Here is a 23,245-nt window from a genome sequence, read left to right as displayed (position 1 = left end):
GAATCCTCTTAACATTGCGCCATGTACGCATTCTTGCTTTTGCAATTATCGATATCACCAGTAAAAATACCGATTGCTAATCGCGGTAAAAATACTGCATCATATTGGAATTTAAATATTGTTGTGTTGAATAGGAATTGAGTTGATGCTTCCAATGCCTTTAAGCAAATTTTTAATAATTCTTAATAATGATAATCCATTAAAGAATTTCATAATTTTCACTTTACTTATTTTGGTGTGCCGGAAACATTGGTTGCAGTAGGACTAGCTGTTTAATAGTTTTTATTCTAGTTTTTTTTTGTATTCTTTCGAATACGATATTGTAATGACTAATTCAATATATAATTGTTAATATTTGAAAAATTTTTCGATATTTTGATATTATCGTCAAAGTTTCTCCACCTTTAATTCTGAGCGTATTACAATTTTTAGTTTATACCAAACTTTCGAACTTTCATTTTATGCAATTTGTGTGCCCATATGTTGCTCCTTATATTTTATGTTAATGTTTCTATTCAACTGCACACGCTTTGCCAAAAAATGCCACACACTACGTGTTATTGTTGTTGTGCAGCTTATACGGATTCCAAAATCAACAGAAAAAAGCGTGTGCTGCTTGCAGCTGTCGTTGTCGCCTTGCAGTGCATTTTCAAAATGTCCATATGGAAAAAAAATCGGAAGTAAATAACGTTAAAGTTTTTCGTTTCATTTTTGTTTTCGTTGTCGTGTCGTTGAACAAGAACAAGAACAAGTAAAACGAACGAGGTGTTTAGATCGCACAAGCTACACCTCTTGGCCTGGCCAAGCAAACTTGGGCAATTAAGCAGGTAACGCGACGACAAGCGACCTCCTTGCTTGGCAGACGCGCGTCAGACGAGCAACGCAAAAAAAAAGAGGAAAGAAAATACAAAAAAGCATAAAACGCGCGTGTGGCCAAAAAGTTAATGAAGCGTTAAAAAATCAACTTGTGATCAGAAGACAAAAAAGCTAAACTTCATACTTATACAGTTATAAGCTGCGCATCAGTTAACATTCAAGGATGACCAAGGTAAGCAATCATTAAGGGAATTGGGGATAATACAATGGTCCATTGTAATGTTGATCTATTTTCCTCATAAATATGTATTAAATTGAGAGTTTCTTATTTGTATTCTATTTTTTTTTTTAGGTTGGGCCCAAAGGAATAATCAATTTAAAAACGCCTTCAACTGTTGGCTGTTGCATTTTTCATAAGCATGTCCTTGCGCAGCCTTTATGTTTGTTTGTTCAACCCTTGAAGAGATTGATTATTGTTTATATTTGTGTGTGCCTCTGTATGCATGTGAATGCAGTGCAAACAGACTACGCATCGCATTGTGGCATGCGGCCAGCCAATGCTGCATCCCATAGTCCAAGTTGAGGCTGATGCCTCGGCCAACGCCAACGCATCCATTTGAATTGGGGCAATTAAAGTGTGGTACAACTCACGGCTGAATAACTCTATAAACACGTGAAGCAAAAGAAAGACCTGCTCTGCTCCTCTTCGTTATTTTTTTTTTTTGTTCCAATCCAACAATGGCAATTAACATTAACCCCTTCGATCGACCGTGTGTCGTGAGCGAAGAGCGCGAGGGCGTTAATTCAGACACGAGTTCTGGGTCAATTTATCAAATAATTCGACCAATTCCTGGAAAACCAAATAGAGTGATTATCAAGGCTTCGAGGATTCGAAAAATATTAGGAAGAATGCTCGGCTTGATCTGCGGCTTCTTTCGTTTGTAATTATGCTGAATATTGATTTCAGATTTATCATAATTTCGAGCGATAGAAAATTCAACTAGTTAGATTTATTTATCGGTGGAGTTTCTTATGGATGTTGGTGGGAAAAGGATTTCAGTTAAAGGATTTATTTATTAGATTTATTAATCTTTTGACTTTCAATTAAGTTGAATGTAAAATCAATGATAAGTTAGATTTTGAGGTTCTAGGTTTGAGGTTTGTTTTTAATGACTATATAGAAAATATTAATCAGATTACTAATTATGCAGACAGTATTTACAGGATGTTCTCACCTTTTGTCTAATGATTCTGTGCCGCCAAAAGATTTCACTAATTGCAAACTAGTTAGTTTTTCACACGTCTGCTCTAGTTCCAATTATAGGACACACCTTTTCCGGTTCGCAAAAAAGTAGAAGAAATGAAAAGTCTGTATGTACTAAGAGTAGAATTCATTCATCATGTTTGGTAATTGAATGGGAATGTTTGACCATGACTAGTTGTTGCGTTGCCAAACTCTCGATTCTTTCTACCTGCCTGGAACAGTTGCTTCTGTGTGGTCAGATTCAAGTGAAACTCTATGAATAAATACTGCAACATAATCTATCTGCCGTTTTGCGGTTGAAAATATCAATTTTCATAGACTTTTAATTCAATTGTCACCTCAGGACCTCCACGATTTGAACTGTCAACGATGCTATTCACCCGACTGCATATGATTATAGTAGCATCCATGAAAAGTTGCCTCTATAAAAAAAAACTAGTAGACATATCCAAAACACAACAGTCCTTGTCTCAACAAGTGCAAGTGAAGGTTTATCTGATGCGCAATTTTTCAATTTCATGAGTTGATGTTGAGAAATGACCCAGCATAGATATCACTTACGATTTACATTTTATTTGTACACGATTTTGGGCAAGAGGCAAATGGGCAAAGGGCCAAAGTAAACATATCAATTACCTACAATTGAGCCCCGTTGACAGACAGACTGAACTACGATGGCTACTGGCCACTTGCTTGCTTCCGAGAAAGTCATTTCTCACACTGGACATTTGGGTTTTATTTGTATTTCATTTCGATTTCTATTGTCTTTCGTACATGAACTGGACCCTGATCAAGTGCCTGGATCCAGGACTCAGACACAAATCTAGGCTCAAGTGTCGCTCTGGAAAGTGTTGCTACTTTTGACTTCTGGCTAAGTGTTTTTACACCGAAGCAGGGATATCGAGACAGGCAGTAGGCTCTTCAGGTGCCAAATAACTAACAGCACCTATGGGAAATTATATGAATTATCATAAACTGACGCCAACAGGGACAAACGAAATCCTTGAAACCGTTTGAAAGTTTCGCTTTTTTTTTTTTTGCTTGCTTGCTCGCCGACGCAGCATCAGTTGTCTTCGAAGAATACCCTGTGTAAAAGGCGCGCGAAATGGGTATAATATGCTATGCTATGTTTATTTTAAAAGTTCGAAGAGTGTCCTTACTTTAATTTAAACACTTTTCTAACAAAACAAATAACAGATTAGACTTTATTTACTGATTGTGCAGACTTTTAAGAAATGTTCCTATAAAAAGAAGACTTATGTACATAATATATATAATTGTTATTTTGTATTTATGGAATTATGGATATTAAGTTTATTAACTCAACTATATTAAGAGCTATATTAGAAAACTAATTTATTAGGCAACCATTAAGATTTAATTCAAATTGGTAAATGTTTAGATATATATGATTATGAAATATTGGAAATATGCTTATATTAATGGGTATCTATAAAACATCAGCATTCATCGTTTGCTGTTGTTTAATCTGCGATTGTTACCCTAATTTCTGATCGTCTTCAAAAATGAAACGGTCTGTTCTGCTGTCTGGTCTGGCCTGGCCTGGCCTGGCTGATCGCTGGGCCCCAATCTCCGATGCATTGGCAGCTCGGACCACGCGTTGGATACCCCGTAATGGCACAATCAGAATAGCCAATGGTTCGGTCGGTCGGTCGGCAGCGACGGCGGCGCACGCGTGTCATTCTGGGCAGCAATCAAAGTGATATGAAAATTGCGTTTTTGGGTTCAACAGGTTCGTTGTGCTGTACACTTTTGTTTGCCTAAAGGTTAAACGTGCGAATTTCACCGACTCAGGCAAACAGCTTAAGGCAAGGGCTTTTATTTCATTTTTTTTTTTTTTGGTTGATCAGCGGTCGATCAATGCGAATGCGAATGCGCCACGGTTTTCGTTTTCGGTGGTAATCGTAATCGTCTGACTTCTTAAGCTCCTGCACCAGCCAGCATAAGCATCAGCATCAGCATCAGTTTTAGCTTTAGGTCCGGCTCCTGCTCCTGCTCCTACCATTCTCTCATTGACCGCGTACGGTACGCGAATTTAGTATATACACTTTTATACAGCTTCAGCTAAAGCTAATTAAATGTAATTTGGTACTTCCTTTTCAGCCGAAATAATACACACATAAATAGTATCTTTAGTTTACATTTTATTCTTACTCGCTCTCGCTCTCTTTCTTTTCGCTTTTCGCTTTTCGCTGTGGCCCTGGCCATCATTATTATACATTTTCGTTTTCTTTTGAGCATCACTTGGGAGGGACTTGAGGTCACTTCAATTCCATACTCCACACATCCACACTACTCCTCCCTACTATGAATTATATACCTCGCAAACTGAGTTCAAAGGAATTTCGCTTGCGAGTAAAATGGTAATACAATGGAAACCCTGAGAACTATACGAATACAAATACTCAGACCGAAAACGCGATACCGATACCGAAACTGAAACTGAAACTTGTTAATTGTTTTGCGCTCGAGTGGCGGGCCACTAAAGGCGCGTTCTGAAGGAGAAGGAAGGAAGGCGCGTGCACTTCAATTTCCAGCGAAGCAACACTTTCCATTCAAGCCCAATAAACGGCCCATTGTGAAAAACGCGCTCCATTCATGAAAGCACCCAGCAAGAAGGGTGCCTAGACCCTGTCGGGCAATTGTTGCTGCCGCAAATTAGACGCTCAATTACTCTGCAACAAAATTCCTGGGTAATTTAGCTTGGATTCCTTCTACTAGGCAACTTCATACAGTGAGTCACTCGCCGCGGATCTTTAGCTGCGACCGAAAGTGAATCTTGACCACGTGGTTGCTTGGCATGATAACCCTTCGATCATTTTTCATAATTTCTAGCCACATCCTTCCGTAAAATGTTCTCACACTTGACCCGCTGTCGGTTGGGCTACGCCTGCCAAGTTGGGATCGGAAGTTGCGCAGCGCAGCGCAGCATCAACAGCCAAACAACAACAACATCCTAGGCGAACTGTTGTTTTCGTAACAAGCGCAAAGAAGAAAATCTTATTAAAAAATTGTTATTTCTTTCGTGGCCCTTTTTTCGTGTCTTTTGTATTTTTTGTATATATATTTTTTTTGGTGTGCGTATATATATATATTTTTTTTTATTGCTTTAATCATTTTTATTTTGTGCGGCTTCCGTGCCACCTGTTATGCTTAACATTGGCGTTCGCTGAGGCAAAGGCGACCAGAGGTCCTCGAGTCCTCTCGCATCCTTAAGGCCTTTTTGATTTTTCTCAAGTGATTGCGTAGTTTTCATCTTTTTTTATGTTGTTTCCACCTCTTGTGTGCGCTCTTTTGTTGTGTAGTTCTCACTGTTTCAAATTTGAATTGATCATTGCGTTTTGATCTGGGTAGAACGCAAGGGTAACGTGGGATCGCGACCCTATCAAAATAGCAATCACAATTTGTCGATTAGGAGTTTTGAGTATGCGTGTATGATGCTTACTTCCGATTCGAAAGTGGATGTGCCGTGAAATTTACTTTTGATTGCTTACAACATGAATAATATGCACACGAATTAGTCAAAGTGGGATGATCGGCAGAACGTTATGCTCTCTTAACCAAGACTGGCGCCAAGCAGTTGCCAAAGATCAGCAAAGATAGCCATCAAGAAAACAATATGTCTGATGTTGGCAAAACATCACAAAAAAAAGTCAAAAGGACATGCGGCATCAAAGCGATGCCGTGCGACAAAAATTGCTACGGTTCGCTCTGATCCCATCACAACGATGCAACAACATTGATAACCATCAGTATGCAATCTATAACAACAGACCTGCCTGCTAGGCGTGCCCAAACAATGACACAGTGGGCGCTGCATTGACCTGGGCCCGAGGACAGAACATCTCCTCTGCTGCCTTGTCCTCTGACCGTGTATATAATCTAGTTTTAATTTTCATGGGAATTAACTCATGCCACATTTCACAAAAAAAAAAAATGTGTGTGTAAACAATGTGTGCAATTTATGCGATATTTGTATTAAAATTGTGAACAGTTCTCGCTCTTCTTCATCTCTCTCTCTCTCCATCAGCAGCAGCAACTGTTGCGAAGCTGAGCTATTTGCTTTGATTTTCACTTGACTTTTTGCGCTCGAGCCGTTTTGTTTGACCGGCGCATACATATCATATCATATTTTCATTTTCACATCCATTTTTTTGTTGCACCCCTCCATGAGATGAGGTAAATATTTGCGAAGCAAGTCAAACAGTTGGCGCATCCAATGGATAACAATGGTAACAATAACTCGGACTCGTATTCGAACTCGTCTCGTCCGTTTGGATTCTCTCTCTTGGACTTTTCGACTCGGGCATTTGCATATGTAATTTGGCTTTAATGAATTTTCAATTTGACAATTGGCAAAATGCCGCACACGAACGCGTCGATGGCCACCCACAATGTAAAGACATGAAAACATGTAGCATGAAATGTTGTGTCATGCAATCGAATCGAGCTCAATTCTTTTGCTTGCATCGCATGTCGCAGCTTCTGCTGCTTCCGATTGACTTTCGCTCTTTCACTTGGCTTGCTTTCCTTTCGAGCTTCAGAGTATGCTGCATTGGCTTCAGGACTGTCCTAATTTAGGGTTGCTAGTCAGTCGGTGTTAAATGCTAATAAAATAAGTAACATACAAATTTTTCAATTTATACAAAAAGCAGTTAACAAAACTGGGCCGCAAAATGATGTGCCGAGTACAAAGTTGGGACAACACTTTCACGGCCCAGAGGGACTTGTTAATAGGAGTCGTTGACGTGCGCCTACTTTTATTCTTGATTGGCACTGCTACAGCTCCTACACGTTCCTCATCATGAACCCTTTAAGGGAAGATCATACTTAATTTCGCATTAGCTTTAAAAGATACTTTTGTAACTTTAAAATATCTAAAATATTTTGCTTACTTTAAAGATGCGAAAGGTCTGCCAATTTTCTACATAGTTTAATTATAATTTTCAGTTAATTTAAATTCATTTCATTTTATTGTTTGTAACTCAGATTTTAATTCTAGCACTACAAAGTGCAACTGAAGTATTAAGGTTTAAGTTTTTTTTTAAATAAAATTTTCCATACATTTAGTGCCATTTTTAACTATTTATGAAATCTATTACTTTTTATTAAAAAAATTAAAATATTTGAATATTACTCAAATTAAATCTCACTGTTTAAGGAACACCAATTCATTTTCATGTGGATTTTGTGCTTGCTTGGCTTCTTTTCTTTCAAAGTACTTTAAAATTTTAAACTTTAAATAAGGTCCTTTTTAAAATGAAATTTGAGCTAGCTACTGAAATACTCTAGAAGTGAAATAACATTTTTCAGTAAAATTTTATTTAATGCTAATGCTAATTCGGTTCTTTTAAATTGTATCTAATGAATACTTTAAAGTTCACCACTTATTATATTTCAATCTCTCAGATACTCTTAAGTATATCTTATTTAGAGCATTTCAGCTTCGATCAATGGAAATACTTAAACATTAACAACTTTTGGCATGCGCTCTCTGGAAGCTGATCAACATCACATCACACTGAAGCAGAACAAGCATCAGCTTCAGACACAAGTTGCATTTATGCGTATTGACATGAAAAGTATGACCCGTTACCCGGTTGCCCAGTATTGAAGTATATGCCGTATTGTTCATATTTAAGCGGGGCAATAAGTGGCTGAAGTTTTGGGATCACTCGTTAAGTGACAGGCACGCAAGGCGCCGTTGAGCATGGGAAGAAAAAAACAATGCAGCTAAAGGCTCTCGATGAATAGTCCCATCTTCCCTTACCCCTTTTACCCTCTTGTTAAATGCTTGTTTGCTGGTGAAGAGCACGTGAGTCCCTTTTGCTGTTGCTGTTGTTGTGTGTTTTTGTCAATGCGCATGAAATTCAAATCGATATGCAAACGTTTCGCTGGCGGATGCCTCAACATCAACTAAGATCGATAAGCAGCAGCAGCAGCAACTTTACAACGCTCATGGTTGCTGATCAATTTGATTGTGCAGCGGATCTGCAGGTGTAACCGAAGGCGTCACTTGCACAACTGTCACGAGACCCAACGAGTACTCGTAAATTGCACTTGTGCACACACAGGACAGAACACAGGAGGACACACGAGGACAGCGCAGGATCACAGAGAGGTCAGAGTCAGACTGTGTAGGGGATGTTTGGCCAATAAATTTGTAGTGTGTAGCGTTTTGTGGTGCGGTTTGTTGTGTGACATTTTTATCTAATTGACAACGTTTTATTGCCGCCTATAGATCTGCTCACTGATCCCACATTGAACAAAAAGGTAGCGCAAAATTCCCAAAAAGTATCTTTTGTCATCGTCCTTGGGGCGTGCTGACTACTAGTTGCCTCATTCTTTGGGTGGGCGCCGCACATCAAACATTTGTTGCCGCTGCTGATTTTTTATAAGTAACTATAAACTAGAAATCAACTTGCACAATATGATTTCCAGCGAATCATTATGAATGCGTGGGCGTTGCAAACGGCATAGTCAAAAGGACCACCGAGCATGTCCTGGCGCTCTCTAAATGCGCTGTGTCATGCCAGAGGTACAACTAAATTGACCCACGATGCAACTACTATTAATTGTTGGCGCTAAAATGCTAACCTAACTATGGCAGTTAGTTAGCACGCTTATTAGACATGGCCCAGAGAGCGAGATCAAGCTAGGGTCAGATGCCAAGCATGTCCTTGACGCTTGGCTAACAAGCGACCATATCAATTGGAGAATTTGCCAGGCTGTAATGCTCGTAAACAAGATTGTTCATTCCGATATCCTTATTCGGCATGCCGAATCGCCTGACGGCGGTGAATTTGTTAAGGTGTCGTCGCAGAACAGGTAGACTTAAGTTCTAGAATGCGGTGCTGCTCTTTGGTCTGCACACGATTTAGATAAGATTTAACCATCAGTTTGTTTGGGCCATGCTGACAAATCGCTGGTTGATCTTTTCGATATTTTGCAAATTTTCTAATAATTTTTCAGCACTTTTTGTGCGGCCAGTTGTTTGCTCTTGTGGTTGGCCTAATCCTGTTATAAGGGACTTTGTTTGCATTTCCGCCCATGTTCCGGTCGGAATATCGAAGCGGAGCTCAACCCCATAATCATCTTGTTAGCGGCTTTAGATGGCCAGCAGATAGCGCCAACTAACTCGTATTCCTGCGCCATTTTGCCTGCTCATGTACTTGGAAGTTGAAGTTGAAACTGTTGCTGCTGCTGCTGAAGCTCAACAAGGCCAAGCAGTTGCAACAAGCAGAAATCAGCAACAGCAGATTGTGGCAAAGCAAACTCACCACCGCTTGCCATTGGCTGTTGGCTTGGCCCGGCACGTGCTGTCAGGGTTAGAGGTAGGTAGTCGTGGCCAACTCGTTTACCTGTGTTCGAGCCAGAACCCGAGCCTGTGCCCTGCTCTCACCTTACCACACAATCGGTGGTGGGTTTCGGCTGCGAGTATAAATATCGCTGCCAGGATAAGCAGACAGTTAGAAACTCGCCAGCAGTCGCAGCGAACGGTTCAAGTTTATTCTTATTCATATCATCACATTTCATTAACAACAACAGTGTCGAGATGTCGTCCAGCGAGATTTATCGTTACTACTACAAGACCTCCGAGGATTTGCAAGGCTTCAAGACAGCCGCAACGGAGCCTTACTTTAATCCCATGGCTGCCTACAATCCGGGCGTCACGCATTATCAATTCAATTGCAACTCGTTGGCCAGCTCCAGCAACTATTTGTCGGCCAATGGCTTCATCAGCTTCGAGCAGGCCAGCTCCGATGGCTGGATCACCTCGTCGCCATCCAGTCATCGTTCTGAGAGTCCCGAGTACGTTGATCTGAACACCATCTACAATAATGGTTGCAATGCGCTGCCACAGAATCAACAGTTCCCACTGACGCTGGAGCAGCCAGCACCGGCAGCAGCTGCAGCACCAGTAACAGTTCCTGCCATTCCTCAGCCAGTTATGGAGATCATGGGCTCACCCAATGTAGGGCACCTGCAAGACGGTGCCACAAGCAGCGCCGGTGACGAAGCCCAAGCGCAGCTACACGCGCAAGAATCAGCAAGTGGCAACAACTGCTGCAGCTAGCAATGTTAACAACTCTGTGGCATCCAACGCTTCGAATGTGAATCTCTATTCTGATGACTTCCAAAACTTTGACTTTGACAACACGGCTCTGTTCGACGACAGCGTCGAGGATGACGATGACATGATGCTCTTCGACGATGACTTTGATGCCGATGGCAACGATGGCTCCTTCGATTTGGCCGATGGCGACAGCGAGGATGCAGCTGGCAATCCCAATGCAGCAGCAACTGGTGCCGGCAAGCGACGTCGCAATAAGCAAATCTCTCCCGTGGTCAAGCGCAAGCGTCGTCTGGCAGCCAACGCTCGTGAACGTCGCCGCATGCAAAACCTTAACCAGGCTTTCGATCGGTTGCGTCAGTATTTGCCCTGCCTGGGCAATGATCGTCAGTTGTCCAAGCACGAAACCCTTCAAATGGCCCAGACCTACATCTCCGCCTTGGGTGATCTGTTGCGTTAATAGCTCGCTTCAAATTCCCTCAACAGTCATTTGCCAAATGTTGTACCTTCTCTGTAAATATAGCATATAACCCAGTAGTAAATTATTAATTAAGTATTATCATGTTCATAGTTTAGTTAATTAGCTTAAATGGAAGACAATGATTAAGACTTTAAATAAAAATTATTAAAAAATATATATTTCACTTGATTTATTATTTATTTTCTAAAATTTTGTTGTAGTTGGGAAATTTTAGCAGGAAAATGTGAAATTCAGATAAAAGTAAATAACAAATTTGTGTGAATATGTCGAAAATATTAATACGACATTTTGGATTCTATATTCAGGTAAAAAAATATATATCGAATATAACATATATAATTGCGAAAAATCAGATTTATATTAATTTTTCGCATTATTAACATATTCCTTATTATTTGCCGTTCTTATTATCAATATTCAACATTTGGGAACTTTTTTTATCAACAATGATTGAAATCTTTGAAATCTTTGACTGTAATTATATTTTTATAAAAAGTCTGAAACCTTAGGCTACCTTTTATTTAGATACAGTTGATGACTGTATTCTTACCTTAATCGCTATCATTTTAGAAATATAAATAATGAATAATCAATAAGATCTTAATAATCTTTTATTGTTGGTTTGAGATTTTTTTGAAAAACAAAAGCGACAAATATTAAGAAATTGAGTAATCATAAATTGTTATTAAATCTGCCTAGTTGTTTTTAATTTTTAATTTTAAAGAATAACTGTAATATTGAGCAAGACAATATTTATGCTGTAACACCCAGCGCAATTTCCTGCAAAGAACTGTTTACTTACAATATTCTCATATAAGGCAAGTTTAAGCATCAGTTGACCCATCAATCTCAGAGGCAATCTGAAGTTCAGTTAATGTCTTCACCTTTTGCTTTTTTATTTTTTTTTTTTTTTGGAGCTTCCTCTGGAGGTGCCGTCTCTCGTTTATCGCCCAGCATCAATTCTCACACACACACTCAGCTCGGGCGCGCGACTCGACGCATTGAATTCGATTCGGGTTTATTATAAATGGAGCAAGGTGATCGATTTGGCGCTTCGCGATCAATTTGTAGACAGTTCAGCGAAATTATGATACTCAAAACAAATACGCGAAAAGTGATCCTTTTGGATGAGCCAAGGAACCAAAGCAAATAAAGTACGAGTATTGTGCCAATAATTATAGCTCCAGAGCACGTCAGAGTGTGGCTGCCAAATTAAGTTAAGTGTGGGGCTGATCTGCTTTCAGCAGCAAGAGTCGCAGTCGAAGCTTTAGTCGGGGAGACAAAAGTCGCAGCCCCAAAAAGAAATTGAGCGCCACTCACAAATCGTTTAAAGGGAACTTCGATGGATGATCGTTGCTGTCGGATAACCGACAAAGGCTGAGACTATGGCTAAGGCTAAGCTCAGCTCATCTCTCAGCTTAAGCTCGGTCAATTCATTGAGCAGAGAGCGGAGTCAGGTCAGCGATTCAATCATACGAAAGATACAAAACCAATTTGTTGATAGTGGCGACGATCGACGGTGGCAGCATTGGCTGACGATCGACTGCCACCACGCAATCGCAATGCGCTATTGGGACTGGGATTGAGGATTCACAACTGACTGAGAATTGAGGGATTGGGGATGGGAATGGGAATTGGGGCGCTTGTAGGCGTACGATTTGGCCACTGGGGGCGCGGCAGGACATCGTTACGTGGGCAGTTTGTGTTTGTTTTTATAAAATGATTCGCAGTCTCGCGGTTTGCGGTCCTCTCGGGCGTTGCCGAATAAAAGCGCTCTCAGGAAATTCACATAATTAGTTAGCGACTTGGACTTGAACTTCGACAGCGAAGCCGCTTCGTTAAATTGTTAATGACTTAATTTAAAGTGATCGCGCGACGCGGGCGTCACCCTCGCATTAAGCATTCAGCTAGGCTACAAAAAAGGAAGAAATAAGAAAAAAAAAAACAGCACGACAGTGTGGCAATTATGAATCGAGTCCCCAATATCCTGCCGCTGCCGCTGCCGCAGTTGCTGCTGTTCCTGCTTGTTCGCTTCTCTTGTTAGCGACAATTTACGGCTTTGAACGCTTCCGCACAAAGCGTTGCCGTCAATTTGTCAATTACACAAATTGTTTAGGTCTCCACTCGCACCACGACACCAGCAGCAGCAGCAACAGCAACTGCAACAAGGGCTCAACAACAAAAGATACGTTTTCGATTTTGGACCTTTTCCTGCCAAGCTTCGATGGGTTTGTGCAACCGAGCTACGTTCCGATCGCTGTGCAGCTGCACAGATTCGATTTCGATCCAGCTTCCAGCTTCCATCTTTCAACTTCGCAAACCAAAATGCAACTGCTTGCCAATACAATTAGTTAGAATTCATGAATGGGAATGGGAAACGAAACATATTCTGTACGTGCAGTCGACCCCAGCAGAAGCAGAAGCAGAAGAAGCAGCTTTTGGCAATGCCGCCAAAGTTCCACACCACAGTCGGAGTCTTGCATGTCTTTGTCAATTTATAGACAGCTTGCCTGAGCATTATTAACACGTATTATTATGGGAGACTCAGTTCCAGTTTAAGTTTGCTTTAGGGCGCATCGAACTGTGTTGCATTCTCGCATATTTTGTGGGTTTTTCGTAGCACGACACGGCAACAGGTCGTAAAAGAATTAATGTTGCAAAAATTTGTCATGTCGATAATTGGCGCGCTTTATTTTGAGGTTTTTGGGGTTTTTCGTAACATTATTGTGCTGGCTTAAGTCGACGTTGCCGATCCATACTATATATGTATATATATGTATGTAGTAAGCAGCATATCTGTGGAACTGTGTTAAACAAGTTAATGAGCATTAACACCATCAATTTGTCACTTCTTATTAGTGTCCCCATGGGGGACATTGACTGGCTGAGTGGACTCAGCCTATAGACAGCTAATTGGGTTGCCAAGTGTAACAATAACACATCTTAAGCTCGGTCTGCATTCTTAAATTCAGCTTATCCTTTGTTTGGTTCTTTTTTAACTTTTCCTTTCTTTATCCCCAATACATATAGGATAAAAGGGTATTTTAACTTAACGTAATTTCAAAGGTAGACTGGCTATATTTGGTCTATATAATAAGGTTCGAATAAAAATCTTTAAAGTTACCTAAGAAGTTATGCTATATAGGAAAAGAGCGGCTGTTGCATGTCTCAATTCCTTTGGTAGACAATATGATATACATTTTACTATATGACATATTTTGCATGTACATAGTTGTATATCCACATACCAAATATCGCCTTTAGTATAGTTTTAGTATTTTTTGATATATATAAATTTGGTATATTTAAACGATAATACTGCCTTCGCTTAGTTTTCCTACTATCGAATATAGTTAGCGGGTATCTCGTAGTCGAGCACACTCGACTGTAGGTTTCTTACTGAATGGATTCTGCAGTAGAATATATTAATCTCTTAAGATGTATTCTAAATTATGAGGTTAATTGCAAAATTCATAGCAATATATATTGCGCAATTATTTCTCCTCTATTTTGCTACATTTCGTGCGAACACAAAACATTTTCTCATGCTCTCCTGAACACACCTTCAACCTTATCTACCTTTCCGCAAAGGACTATTACAAAAAAGAAATCGAAAAAACAAGAAATGTAGCCAAACCGCAATAGTTTTTTTGTTGTCTAAATAGTTTTGGGTGAAGTGCACATAGTTTCCGTTTCCGGCGCGTATTTTGGCATTGTTGTGTGAACATTTTACGCTGATCCTTTAATTATTGCACAATAATTTGGGGAACCACAAATAAAAAATATATAAAAAGAAGAAAACTGCGTTCGCATTGATTGATGTGAGTCCTTTTGGCTGGTTTAAATGCTGTGGGTAAGAATGCAACAGGCTTTCTCTCTCAAATACTCAGTTAAACCTTCGTTCGCGTGTGCAGCGAACTGTGTGTGTGGGCTCAGAGTCGAAGTCGAAGCCAAATGATTGCAATTATTAAGCCATAAAACGGGATGCGTTAAATGCCAACTCTGTAATTAGCGACACCAAAATCACGTTGGCAACGCCCACGCCACATTTTTTGTGTGTGTGGCCCCGAGGACAGACCGAAAAGAAAGATCAATACTTGCACCCAAGAAGGAAAGATCAATACTTGCAGCAGAACTCTTACCTGAAAGTCAAAGCCAAGCCCAATTATGCACTAGATCGTCGTTTGTTTAAGGAAGTTTTGGCCCGAAAGGAAGCAAACACAGCGGCAATTTGTCAAAGATTTGCTACGCTCCTCAAGTCAAGCCATCAATCAGTAGCTCCGATTACTTACTCCTCCAAGCATCAGCAACAGATTTAACCGTTACAGGTTGACAAATAATTCGCACGGCCGATCGCTCGACTGGGCAACTCAATTAGCCACACAGACAGTCAGCCACAGTTGACTGACTTCAGTTCTGGCCTGGTCCTAACAATGCTGGCTATGTAGGTGGCGGCCATCCAACTTTAAGTCCAAGCTTCGAGTCGAGTATCTCACGCTGCAGCCAAACGTCAAGCAGTAAAACTCACAACGATCTCAACGATCATCGGAGGCGAGTGAAAGTGCATCAAAAATCAAAGTCGACGTTGATTTTTTGACAATTTTTGGGCGAGGCATCAAATTAACACACAGCAAAAACGCAAAAGATGCTACCAAAGATGCAGGTCCCGAAAAAAATCAGCTAACATTTAAGAGGAGACATTAAATGAGAAAGCGAATTGTGAATACTCTTACTGTGAGTATTTTAAAAGATGGTGAAATAGAACTATTATAATAAGTAGAATTCTTCTCGCATAATTTAGTTATACTATCAAATTATTATTATTGAATAGTAGTAAAAGTACAATATTTAATGCAATAAACTTTTTAGCTATTCTTTTAAAACATTTTTCACATTTAATTTGTAGTTTTTATTTAATAATTCTCTAAATAGCAAATATTTCTTTTTATAATACAATTCTTTATTATATCAGTTCTCCACATCTACATAACTTTCGGTTAGAGTATTAAAGTCCAAATCCCAAAATTTTAGCTGTATTTTTTAACTGAAATTGCCACACGCAAGCCATCGCTTTGTCACGTTAAGATGGTAGACTCTGGTCACAGAATGGGAATGGTGGGAGGAGAGGGAAGAGAGGGAGACTGAGCGCAGACTGCCAAGTATTTTTGGCCAAAAAGATTCTTCTTGTTCGCCTGCCTTGGTTCTTGGTTGCTGCGGTCTGTAATTTTGTATTCGCATTGAGGGTCATTTGATACAGTTTTCCAGCTCATTTGCTTGTAATTGGGCACCAAAGCTTCGCGTTGACTCTCCTCGCATGGAATCTCTTCTGCATCTCCATCTCCTCCAGTCCTGTGGCTGCTGCTGCTGCCAACTTTAGCTCAGGTTGACGACTTTTCAAATTATCAGTTAAATTTTTGGTACTTATATATTTATTAATCAGGATTTCGTGTGAAAAATGCGACCAGGGTGCGTTCATATTTTGTGTGTTTAAGCTCAGCTCAGCAGACAACAACACAACACAACACAATACAACAACAACAACCTAAATTTAATGTCAACGTCGTCGGTGGCGTTGGCATCACTTCGCATTTTGTCCATTGGCCACTTGTCGAAGCCATTTTTTTTTGTTGGCCTTCTTGCTTCTGATTTTTGTTGTATTTTTTGTTCGAACATTTTTTTTTTTGGTTGGTATGCAATGTCCACCTGCAAAGTTTTGCTTGGTTCGTCGCGGCTCGTTCTGGATCGACTGCGTGTGAATTTAATCCCTTGGCCCCAATTATTCAAGTAATTAAGTATTAATGTGCGAAATTTTATCACCTTCTTTACCGACGCTGCAAGTCGTGATTTTCCAGGCCATTTGTGCCTAAACGATCGATCAAAATTGGGCTTCTGCGCTTGAGACTCGCGCGAGTTGTGATTTATAATGAAAGTACTTCAGCTAAGCTTATATAATAAAAGATGTGATAAGCCGAGGGTTTCTACAGCATTTAATTTAAAGTTAAATGTGCTTATATTTATTATTATTTATTTATTATTACATAAATTTTCTTCATATTTAGAGAAATTATTTAAACTTAGCTTAGAAAACAGAAAGATAAGACAAGCGTGAATAGAATTAAATAATTTAATTTAAAGTTATAGTATAAACTGGAAATGATATAAAATGCTAGATACTAGAATATTCTTTGTAAAGTGGCAATTGTAATGTAATAAAGTATGTTAAGAATTTCCGCATTCCTTTCAAATTCCCGCTCTAAAGCCTCTTTAGCTCAACTTTGACTGATTGCCAATAAAAAAAGGTTCATCAAGGATGCCGCCAAAGAAGATGCTGATCTACGTGCAATTAGTAGATATAATCCGTGTGATTCCACCCGAGTAAAATGTCAATAACAATAAATTCCTTGGCAACTACGGAATACGGACCGATTTCAGGGAAAATCAAGATATGGCCTCACCGACAAGTGATTACATACAAAGCGCAGCTCATAACTGTCAAAATCAGGCAATCAATTGATTTGCGCATTGCGAGGATCGAAGAATGAGGATCGAGGATCGAGGACCGCACAGGACTCGGTTCGCATCGCATTGGATCGAATCGCTTCGCACAATATTTTAGAGGCGTGTTCCGGCTGTCAACATTTTATGTTGGTGGTCAGCGAGTCAACTTGTGGTCGCAACTGCAACAGCAGCCAAAATACCAAAAAAAAAAAAAAAAAAAAAGTGTGCTGAGAACCGCGCGGGTGTTCCCACTGATGAGAAGTCAGGTCCTTGAGGCGAACAATAGCGCACACACGGTGAGTCCTGAGGCGTCCTTTGTGCGTGCCCAGAAAACAATAGCAACTACTTACAACACATTATGACACGAATTTGGTAACGAAATAAGGGGAAAACTACTCCTTGACCTCTCTGAAGTCAAGCATTTTATTGCCCAGCACAGGTCCTGATTCTTAGCTATTACTCTATTTTGATGCTCCCTTGTGTGTTGTGCGGCGTGTCCTTGTGCTCCTTTTGATGCTGACCAGCGGCATTGAATTTGCGTGAACCAAATCCAATTTTATTGCTCAATTTTTTTTGTATTCTGCGGCGATTTTCTAATTGAATTGCGCGCTCTGTAAAATTTAACATTTGTCTCTTAGACTCAAGTTCATTATTTATTTCTATATTTCAGCATTCTAATGTAAATTAACTTTTTTTGTTGTTATTGTTGAACTGCTTTTTGTTTACAGCAATTTTCGTAACTAATTCTAAATTCTTTACGCCTTTGGGAAGGGTAATTTATTAATCGAAACAATTTATTACATTTCTTTGGTGTTTATTGCATACATTTAAAATAAATGCGTGAACTTTGATAGGTAATAAATCTGTGAATAGATAATTGTCTTTAGAGAATCTCGAATGTTCGAACATCTTTCACTAAATTTAAATTAATTTAAAAAAAATGTGAATATTAGTTAATTATTATGATTTACACAAGATTTTAAATTAAATTCAAATTAATTTCCGAAGCTGACTGGCAATTTTTAAAATGAATACTAATTTATTAATGATATAGCTTACAATAGTAAATATATTTATTATACAAGAATGAATTTAAATCACAATTAGAATCTCATCTAAATTACTCATTACGAGACGGACAATCGGTTTCTATTTGAAAATTTATACAAATAAAAACGCTAGATATATGAAGATATTCTGAAGAGTATATAATTTGAAATAGAATATTACTGCACAAATATATATTTTATTTATTAGTCATTATTAATACTTTTATTATTTTTACAATGTTGGCAATTATTCTACTTCTATGGTACTCTAGTCTCTTGGGTCGCCTTTAATAATCTATCCCTATTTTGTGGCGACCAGCTGACGCTGGCTGAGCACACGTGTTCATCACCAAAGCGGGGCATGCGCGCGAGTCCGAGTCTCAATTTGGATTTTGTAAACTGAGACTAAGGCGGAGAGTGAGGTGAATTGAGCTGCATCTGTATTTGTATCCGTATCTGTGTATCCTTGTATCCTTGTCGGCATCACACCTTCGCCTTCTCCACTCGCAGTCCATCATCAGCAGCAGCAACCCTTTCTTGGCGCACTGCTGGCCGATATCCTTTAAGCGGTTTATCCTGCTGTTGCCGTTTGCTGTGTCCCTATGTTGCCCTGTCTCTGTCTCTGTTGCTCTTCCCCACTCGTGCTTATCGGAAGTCAAGAGTAACTGTTGAAGGGGTAGCGGGAGCAGACTGCTTCCTTGAAATTGTGAAGTAGTTCGAGAGCAACAAAATGCCGAACCGTAAAAGAAACAGCTACACAAAAAAAAATGAGGAACCGAAGGAGAGAAGTGTAGTAGGCAACAACAACGGCAAATGCTACCCAATTTTGAAGTCAAAGTAGCACCAGATGACGGCATGCGCCGTCCGTTTGTTCTGAGCGATCCTTAAACAGCATATGTTGCACTTTGCACTCTATCTCGCTTTGGCCAACATAGGCGACTATTACCATTTTGGGCAGGCTTTCACTGACTGTCTCGATCCTGCTCGCACGCCACGCGGCTCGTTCCCTGCCCAAACACAGAGCAAATAATAATAATGATAATTTCTTATTGTATTCAGAAGACTCGAAGATCGAAGACACGCCAGTTGGTTCGGTTCGGTTCCGTCCCCGAAAAAAAACCTCAAGTAGCATAACCACTTCAGTTAGTAGACAACAAGTAGTAGAGTATAGTAATCGTAGTAGGCGATGTCCTGGGGCAACTCTCGTGCACATATCATATCATAAGCTTCTGCATCAATCAAAATTAAAGTCCCAAATTGAATGCAATTAAGTCAAGCGCAGGCTTTTATCGCATCGCTGCTTGGTCACGTAATCAAATAGATCAAAGAGCTGTTAAGATCCAGCATCCAAATTTAGCATGCACCACAAACGGTTTCCAAGGTAAAAGTTATTAAAATCATATTAATAACAATGTAAACAGTTTGCAAACTAAATGCTCCTGCGATTCCGTTGAAGCCATCAGTTGATTACAGTGTCGCTCTCTGATTGAAGTGGCAACAGAAGCTATGGAAATTAGCAAAAGATATTTGCTGCTCATTTCGAAAGTGAATTTAGTTGTAAATATTGACGATTGAGATTGTTTGACTTTGTTTGTTTTAAGAATTTGCATATTCGGAGGGAAATTTACATATGAATATTTTGAAATAAAATATAATAAAATATATATATGCTATGTAGTCAAATTTATTACTAGATTGTGAAAATTCATTGAATTTTACTGTTTATTTATTACGCACTATTCATTGGTACTCACATAAAAATATAACATAACTTTGTGCCCACAGGAAATCTATGTAGATCTCAGAGAATCTAATAACATATGAATATACCGAATATCAATTACGTTATGTTTCAGTAAGTTTCGATAATAACTTCATGTATTTAAATGATAATACCGCACTGTTATGCTTTTATTGATACCAAGTAAAGGGAACTTCACCCGTAACTTACTTGTTTAATATACGTATAATTTGAAATGATAATAAAACGCTGTTTGGCTTTTATTGATACCGAGCAGAGGGTACTTCAGCTGTGACTTCCATATTTGTTTAATATACATATAACTCTAGTACAATTATATGAAATTTCTGACACTTCTGAATTTAAACAGCACTTTGAAACTTATAGACAACACATTTGATAGACAGACTAACATTCCAATAGTTTTGATATTGCTTAAATATTGTTCATGCTAATAAAGAATACTTAATTGGATCGGAGTTGTCCCCCACCTAACGGATATTTCTATTTACACTATCCCCTATATTTACCGTATATAACTAGTCGCTTTCTGAAAATGAAAGCTAGAGAAACGTCGCGCGCATTCCGTCACCAGTTGCCATCGGAGATGTCTAGAAAATGCTCAACAGATGTTGGAGTAGGCTTCTCTTCTACACAGACTTACCTATATTTAGGTATCACAGCATTTGTGCAACTGCAGCAGCAACAGCAACAGCAATAACGCGATCATCAGCAACAACTGTTACAAGCAGTAAAAATAAGATAAAATTCAGACGCTGACGCTGACGTTGGGTAAAATTGCGCCATTGAGCCAAAAACCAAAAAAAAGGAAAGAAATAAACACGAAAAGTCGTAGGAAATTTGGTTTAGCGTACACTGAAAACAATTTGAAGGTAATTCATGGCCAAGACTCGACTGTTTAGAAGCAAAAAGGGAAATTGTGAGCAGTGTGAGCGAGTCAGGTCAAAATAATTTGGCTTACTGCGGAAATGCACAGGAACATAGGCAGTCCAAAGAGCTAATGCTATCTCTGTCCATTCGCCACCAGCTGTCGTCTGCTGGCGTGTGTTCGTGTGTTTGCCACGTGTCGTTGGCCCAAAGCCCATTGGCCAATTGCACAATTGCCTAGAGGGCAAAGGCACTTGGCCAATTTGAAAAGTGAACTTGCGTTGTTTAGACCAACTTAGCATACACTCTACATGTATGTGTATGCAAAACGAGCAGCTGTAAAATCAATCAAAAACTTGTCAAATAAATGTCAATTCAGCTTTTGTTTCGCAGACCGACTCGGATGCGCATGCATAAGCAATGAGACAAGTGGAGTGCATCCTGCTCAGGCGTATCCTTTTTGGGTGCATAAATTGTCCTTTCATTTTTATTATTTTCTTTTTTTTATCATTTGCGTATGCTACGAGTAGAATTTGACAATCGACTTAGCTGCAATTGGCGCGCAGAGCGTTGAGATACTCCAGAGTCTGGGCAACAACGGCATCGCTGCACTGTTGCGACTGCGCTGTTTGCTCCTGCGACAATCTGCGTGTGTGCACCAGGAACAACGAGGCATTGTGCATCGCCTTGGCCAGGCCTTGGTTGATGCTAGTGATGCCATCCATGAAGCAATTGTTGCTGTTGTCGAAACCCACACTAAAAGGTCCCACTGCCAGGCTCGCTGATTGTTGTTGTTGGCTGCACATCAACGGCAACTGGGACATTTGCTGGATGAAGCTCTGCACATCTGCCATCACTTGCTGGCCATCTACACGCAAGGATTCGGCAAGTCTGCCCATATTGAGACTACAATCGCTAAGCTGACGTGTTACATTCGAAGTGAATTTCTGTAGATTCCAGGCAGGATTGCAGTCTACATGATCCATTAGAAACTGACTTGTCTGGTCGATGGTTTGATCCATTTGATGCATAGCAGAGATGGACATCGCCTCAATGTTACCCGTGAGAGCAACCAAGGCACGATCTATATTTGCCTGCAACTGCGCTGAAGATTGATCACTGAAATCAACAGACATTCCGGCGAGCTGATCAACGACCATACTAATGGGTCCATACTCGGTAGTTTCTGTTTCCGTCTGGCTTTCAGTGGTGCTTGTGGATGAGATGATTTGGCCATCCTATCGAAGAAACTTCATTGACTCACTGTATCCAACAACTTCTTGAATACTCACTGTCAATGCAACCAATATTGCGAGTACGCTCCATATTCCAATTGTGGTCGTCATAATGTTCCAGTTTCTTTTGCAGTCTGCATGGTTGGTGAATCGACATATATACTCGTAATATCTCTGGCATATCAGACTATAAACAATAGATAACAGCCCAACACAGCTTCTCAATTTGACTGATGAAAAGATGAGTCAGTGAGATGGTATAAACAGTGTCGAGTTCTTAACATTTTACACTTTATGTTAGAAATTATAATGTAATCAATAAAATTCTGTATTTCTATTACTATAGCACACTATATATTACTATAACTGCCATGTAACTATTATTATCCAATACCAATGACAAATGAATTTATGAATTGTGATACTCTAAGTATAAACATCTTTTGCCAATTAATATTGCTAGTGCAACCAAATGAATCTGATAGCCAACTAACTCTATCCTTACTCTATCTTTTTAAGGGCAACAACGCAGCGGAACAAGCAATGCGTCAGTGACTGGTACTGAAAAGTTTTTCCCTCCATTCTGTCAGTCGTAATCTGACCACTAAACTTAATTAATAAGTACTTAGACCCAATTGTGAAAAGAAACTGTGTTGACTATCTATTAATAATTGTTTTCAATTACAAATTTATCACTGTTTATAGTAACATACACGTCAATAGTTTACGATACGACTAGTTAAGAAAGCCTTGGAAGTGTTTACTTTTCAAATAAATCTACAACCTCTTTTAAATGGTAAATATATTCTATCGATTATCAAATGCATCCTTAGAAATTGTATAAGACCTAAGTCTAGAAAATTTTAGTGAATATAAAGTATAGTGCTAAGTTCTGTTAAAAATAGCAACGGCTATATTTGGGTAGATTCTTTAAAAAATCTGTTGCACCAATAATTAAAAGGAATTGTCAAAAATATATGTTTACCTAACGCATAGTTTTGCACTAATAATAATGAAATACGTAATTTAAGGAATATGATTATAGTAGTATAAATTGTCACACTTATATTATATTATTCGTAATAATATTAGTGAGAATTTAAGTAGAAGAAATACTTTAAATTTATCAGCATTCACTGTAATAGATGACTAATATTGGTATTCTAATACTAATATAC

General features: G+C 39.2%; 2 protein-coding genes across 2 annotated transcripts; one reads left to right on the top strand and one right to left on the bottom strand.

Moving 5' to 3' along the window:
• The first annotated feature begins 9,568 nt into the window (after positions 1–9,568).
• On the top strand, positions 9,569–10,765 carry LOC117576815 (protein atonal). The gene is given in 2 exon segments (XM_034261885.2): positions 9,569–10,079; positions 10,081–10,765. Coding segments are annotated over 2 exon segments (978 nt in total). The 5' UTR covers positions 9,569–9,656; the 3' UTR covers positions 10,636–10,765.
• Positions 10,766–21,196: 10,431 nt separating this feature from the next.
• Positions 21,197–22,200, bottom strand: LOC117576825 (uncharacterized). The gene is made up of 2 exons (XM_052007883.1): positions 22,125–22,200; positions 21,197–22,070 (listed from the first exon to the last, which is right to left on the bottom strand). Exons 1-2 carry the CDS (start codon positions 22,176–22,178, stop codon positions 21,378–21,380), a joined length of 747 nt encoding a protein of 248 aa, XP_051863843.1. The 5' UTR covers positions 22,179–22,200; the 3' UTR covers positions 21,197–21,377.
• Positions 22,201–23,245: the final 1,045 nt, after the last annotated feature.

This window comes from Drosophila albomicans, chromosome 2R (assembly GCF_009650485.2).
Source record: "Drosophila albomicans strain 15112-1751.03 chromosome 2R, ASM965048v2, whole genome shotgun sequence".
NCBI lineage: Eukaryota > Metazoa > Arthropoda > Insecta > Diptera > Drosophilidae > Drosophila > Drosophila albomicans.
The sequence above is the reverse complement of the archived record's forward strand: the minus strand, read 5'-3'. Positions and strand labels throughout refer to the sequence as shown.